Below are 5,676 nucleotides of genomic sequence, written 5' to 3'. Positions count from 1 at the left end.
AAACTAACATAACATAATAAAATAGAAAAACCATAACATTAAACATAATACAACGGAATGGAAAAGAAAGAAGAGAAAGAAAGCTCTACAAGTAGATAGAGCTTGAGAAAAAATGAGAGGAATATTAAAGAACTCACATTAATTTAAGTTTGAAGTGAAATGATGTGAAAATTTAATATAAAATATTTGAATAAAAATATGTGGTTTCTTGAAAATCTAAAGATTTTGTATGGTAAAACAGAAAAAACTTCCCTTACACCTCCCTTGAGTAGCATAGCTAATTGCTATATATATATATGAAGCGAGGGGAAATCAAAATTTTTCCCATCGGAATCTCAAAATTTAGAGATTTCGACTGAAATCTAAAACTATAGTGGGTACGTAATATTATCAAAGAGACAATTTAGAGCAGAATGACTCTCCACAACCCAGAATTTCTTCAAAATTAATATGCATATACTGTAAAATTGCCCAACAATTTAATAAGGTGTGATTTAGGATAGTTAATAACACATGTTGATGGACTTACAAATAGTCATGTTGCAATACAAAATCTTGATGTAGTTGCAATGATTGACGGCAACAAATTATTTTTTGTACATAGTTGAACTTTAATTTCAATTTTGTAGTCCATAATTACATTATTTTTTAAAAAATAAAATGTATGATACTACAAATTAGACACTAATCAAGACATAAACAATCTAATATATATTTTTAGGAGTTTAAGAACTACATATGACACAAATTTTGACGTTAATGGACTAAAATTTTGTCCCTAACATGAAATTCTAGATTTGCCACTATCCATATGTCAGCTAGTTATGATCGTTTTTGTGATATTATACGATTTGAGGATTATATTTATGCATCTAAAATTATATTTATATCATCTTGTACCCTACATAAAATCCTGGATCTGCCACGGAGCACCAACTAAAAGATATAAAAATGTGGTAAGAGACTCAAAACTTTGTGCCTGGTGAAGCTCCGATAGCATCAGCAAGTAGAAAGGAAGAATGGATCCAGGTTAACAAGGATGGAAATGCTTGAATTCACAATTAGAAGGCATCCATATTCCACAAGTTTATACTTCTACAGCAGTAACTGCATCTTCGTCGGTAGAATCAGGTGAAGTGGTAACATCTTCTTGGAGACTTCCTTCTGTTTCATCTCCGTTTCGTGGCTTACCCATTTCCACATCGAGTAGTTGGTCCCGAAGTTTTGTGATTAGTTCTTCCCTAGCATCATCATTCTCAGAGAGAAAAGTTTTCAAGGCATCTTTGCCACGGAAACTTCGACCATTAAAGTTATAGATTGCACCTGCCTTGGACATGAATTTGTATTTCAGCCCCAGATTTATAATCTCTGATAACTTACATATACCTTTTCCAAACTCGAGCTCAAATTGAGCAATCCGAAAGGGAGGAGCAAGCTTATTCTTCACCACTTTTACTTGAACTTGGCTTCCCAACGTCTGTAATTGAAAGATACAACAATACATGAATTAACAAACGCACAAAAACAATGCATGTACACAGTAAGCATCCAGATTTACTAGCAATTTAATGTCTATACCTCTTCCCCCTTCTTGACAAGGCCTATCCTTTTAATGTTAAGTCGCACCGAGGCATAAAATTTTAAGGCATTGCCACCACAGGTAACTTCAGTTGGGCCACCAAATCCTCCAAAAGTGGACAGCTTTGATCTTACCTAGAGATGCATATGTATAATGAGTGCAATACTACTAAACTAAAACTGATAACTATATAATTGATGCCATCAAAAAGTGAGATATTACATTATATTGCTGAGACAAATGAGAAATCAAACAAGACCTGATTAATAAATATCAGTACAGTTTGTGATAGGGATAAAGAATGACTCAATTTGCGAAGTGCTTGGCTCATGAGTCTAGCCTGCATAGCCATGTGGGCATCACCCATCTCACCATCGAGTTCACCTTTAGGCACAAGAGCAGCTACCTGTCATAGAGCCAATCACGGTTTTTACTATGTACCAAAAAGAGAACATTAAACTCATTTCATCATATCAAGGAAATTGTTACTGTTTCCGATACCAAAATTAAAAGGAACATTATTAAGAATATAAAAAGAACAAATTTCCAACTGTGTTCTTTAAACAGTTCGCATCATACTGACACTGTCAACAACAACAACATCAACTGAACCACTTCGGATTAAGGTATCCACGAGACTAAGAGCTTGTTCACCACAATCTGGTTGAGAAAGGAGCAGATTCTCAGTGTTCACTCCAATAGCCTGAGCAAGGGCTGGATCAAGAGCATGCTCGGCATCAACAAAAACACAGTAACCTGCATTAAAAAGACAATAGCAAATTACTCCAGCATTATATTTATGTCCGATACAGTTGTACTTAGAAATTTCACCTCCAAACCTATCGTTTATTGTTGAACAAAAAGCATAAACTAATTTGAATTGTTCTCTTCCCCAAAGGATGATATACTATAAATATAAACAGTTCTAGCGTGGGTGATCTGAAATGGTCTATGAACTAACCTGTTGGAAAAAAAATATATATTCAAAACAAACGGGCAAGAATACTGTAAACATAACAATAACCAATATAAAAAATATTAATTACTAAAAGTCTGTTATTTGGGTTGAGGTGTGTACCAGAATGTTGTCCTTAAAGAAGGCATGCCCCAAGATAAACCTTTCCAAAAAAGCTTGTATACAACTAAACTCTCTTATGGATCCTCGTTGACATATATGCTCAACAGAAAGAGAATGCTTTGTGGAAATAGATTTTAATGGAAGAGATATCAGCACTTTTCTCTTTCCTTTCAGCATATAAGTCAAATGGAGATATGTAAGAGAGCTTAGATGCACACAAGCTTTCTTGGAGGGCGTTATATTGCGAGAGTGGAGTGTCAAATAACTTAGTGCAAAGGCATATCTTGTCTATGAACAAAATTCTGCTATCAAAGTAACAGGCTTTCTGACCCCTATTTCACTGATTAATATTTTTATATTTGTTGGTTGTTTTTTTATTATTATTTTATACTATTCTTGCCCATTTGTTTTGCATTTTTTTCCTACATAAACATAACCAACAAAATTACCAAAACAAACTACAAATGCACAACGGAAGCCTGTAATCAGGTTATAACTTTTTGCGGGAGTCAATGTGCTCATTCATTTTACTTACATATTGAATGAATGAGCATATCACTTATCATTTAAGCATTACCTCCTTGCTTCTGGGATTCGGCGATTACATGCAGTGCAAGAGTTGTCTTTCCAGATGCCTCTGGACCATAAATCTCGATTACACGACCCTATAAAGATCTAATGAAGTTATATCACAAACATGAAACACAGGCATGATGTATCAGTATTTTTTTTCTTCAAGAATCATTGACATATACATTTTTTTGGAAAAGAGGCTTCATAAAGACTTCTAAAACAAAAGTAATAGCGATTCAAAACTGTGTGATCAAGAAAATGCTTCCATCTCACAAGGCCATTCTAAAGAAGTGTAAAATACCTTAGGAAGGCCACCAATTCCTAGAGCTATATCCAAAGCAAACGAGCCTGTGGAGACCACAGGGACATGTCTAGATGATCCAGAACGGCCAAGCCACATGATAGACCCTTTTCCAAATGAAGAAGTTATCTGATCCAAAGCTTGTTGTAAGGCAAGCTCTTTCTTAGACGCATTTTCTTCACAAGAGTCACTCCCATCTGATGACTTGGACTTCCTTTTACCTTTAGATTGATAAAATATTGATATTGAGACACATTTCAATGAACAAAAAACATTGTCTCTACTTTCTCTAAGAGGTCGTGAATGAATGAATACACGTTTTTTTCATACAAATTAGTCTACAAAATTTCAACATTCTTTTTCACAAGAAGTTCGTATAAACCATGAGAAACATACATCATGGTTTCACATATAACGCAATCAAAGCCAACGTTTCGCACCTTTGGTAGAAAAATTACATATTTGAGTAGACGCTCCCAATATGCCTCTCCTGTACCCCTGCAAAGAAAGCAACCAGAAACCCAATCGTCAAGTCAAAATCCAAACAACGTAAAAGCGAAATCAGCTAAAAATATTTCATCTCTAATCCTTCTTTAAATAAGAGGGCTCGCTCTATATTACAGAGTTAAAATAATCAGTCGCCACAACAAAAACACACACCAAGAGTTCTACAGGGAAACAAAGAAGATTAACAGTTTAAGTGAATGAAACCTCGTGATGGAAAATAGAGCGCCCAAGAAAAGACGCATTTCGAATAAGCCTCGCCATTAAACCTCTTCAAAACCTCCCCTGCAGAACAGAAAGAGCAACTCCAAAAACTAAAAGAAATGGAGAGCTAACTTGAACAAACAGCAACTGATAAAGAAGAAGAAGAAGAAGAAGAAGAAGAAGAGCTGGTAGAAGCCATATGCACGGGCAAGAATGAAATGGAAACCGAAAGACGAAGAAGAAGACAGGGTGACCATTTAAGAACATGCACTGAACTCTGCCATTTTTAGGGTTCAAATTTATTTTTCCTTTTCTTTTCTTTTTTTTTTTTTTTGGGTTCTCTCTCTCGCTCGGATTTTCCCTCCCTTGCGCTCGCGCATTTGTCTTGCGCCTTGAGAATCCCAGAAGAAGGATAATTGGGCCTCAGACCTATAATGGGCTTGGATCTCATTATTTAGGCCTATTATTACATATAAGAGAAGACTGGGCCGGCCCTGTTTGAACATTCCTGAAAATATAATTGAGTTTAATAGCTATATTAGATGATAATATTTGAAAAATGACAAAAAAAACATGTTTTTCTTTTTGTTAGAAATTACTAAATATATATTCTAGTGAGATTAATTAAAATAGACTTTTAAAAGTGTAAAAATTGAATTATTAATATTTGAACGGTAGAAATTAAACCCCAAACTATAATAAAGGTCACAATTAAACTCTCAAACTATCTAAAAATTAAATCCATATTATTCAATATGTCTCTCATATTTATTATTTGTCCCTCTAATTTTTCTCTCTACCTTCCATGTCTCCTTCTCTTAGTTATTTGCTTCTTTCCATCCTGAATTTCTAGACTTTCTTTTTTTCTCTTCATTCTCTTTCTTTCTCTTCTTCCATGAAAATTGTTTATTCAAGTAAAATCTTGAATAAGAAGGTTCTATCTCACCATTCAAAATTTTCTCGACTAAAATCTGGAATAAAATCATCTCTCACCATTATTCCCTTTCAATAAGAAAATTCTTCAAATTTTGAATGTTGGAGACTGCTTCTATTTAACATACTATAGCTAGCGAAGGATTTTAGTTTTCAAGTTTGGTTCTATTTCAGGATTTATTGACAACAAATCGAAAGATTTGGATGTGAGGAAAAGATATTTTGCATTCCCTTTAATTTACCCGTCTATTACCATGTGCATTACACATTAATTTTAAATTTTTTAAACGATTTAATTTGGGTCAGAGTGAATGTTAACTATTATTGATTCAACTTCACCTTAACAACATTCACACAATGTTATTAAACATTGTTATTTAAAGTTGAATTAAAATTGATTTTAACATATTCCTATATCTCATGAGTTTTTTTGGGTACTTTATTTTCAGCAAATAAATCTAGGGAGATATATGATTGAAAGGATATTGTATTTTTAGTGAATAA

The 5,676-nt window shown here is 33.8% G+C and overlaps 1 protein-coding gene across 1 annotated transcript; it reads right to left on the bottom strand.

The window, feature by feature from the left end:
* Positions 1-837: 837 nt before the first annotated feature.
* On the bottom strand, positions 838-4,608 carry LOC120080340 (DNA repair protein recA homolog 3, mitochondrial). The gene is made up of 8 exons (XM_039034982.1): positions 4,243-4,608; positions 3,972-4,029; positions 3,532-3,752; positions 3,235-3,322; positions 2,163-2,335; positions 1,839-1,985; positions 1,579-1,713; positions 838-1,477 (listed from the first exon to the last, which is right to left on the bottom strand). Exons 1-8 carry the CDS (start codon positions 4,297-4,299, stop codon positions 1,088-1,090), a joined length of 1,269 nt encoding a protein of 422 aa, XP_038890910.1. The 5' UTR covers positions 4,300-4,608; the 3' UTR covers positions 838-1,087.
* Positions 4,609-5,676: the final 1,068 nt, after the last annotated feature.

The sequence above is a fragment of the Benincasa hispida genome, chromosome 6 (genome assembly GCF_009727055.1).
Source record: "Benincasa hispida cultivar B227 chromosome 6, ASM972705v1, whole genome shotgun sequence".
NCBI lineage: Eukaryota > Viridiplantae > Streptophyta > Magnoliopsida > Cucurbitales > Cucurbitaceae > Benincasa > Benincasa hispida.
Note: the sequence above shows the minus strand (reverse complement) of the source record. Positions and strands in the feature narration are given on the sequence as shown.

Excerpts from the sequence above, each read along its gene's own strand:
- LOC120080340 (XM_039034982.1), bottom strand. The coding sequence starts at position 4,299 with ATGGCGAGGCTTATTCGAAATGCGTCTTTTCTTGGGCGCTCTATTTTC. Across the intron at positions 2,336-3,234 it reads CGAATCCCAGAAGCAAGGAG|GTTACTGTGTTTTTGTTGAT; the intron begins GTAATGCTTAAA and ends TTTTTAATGCAG. Across the intron at positions 1,714-1,838 it reads TACTGATATTTATTAATCAG|GTAAGATCAAAGCTGTCCAC; the intron begins GTCTTGTTTGAT and ends ATGCATCTCTAG.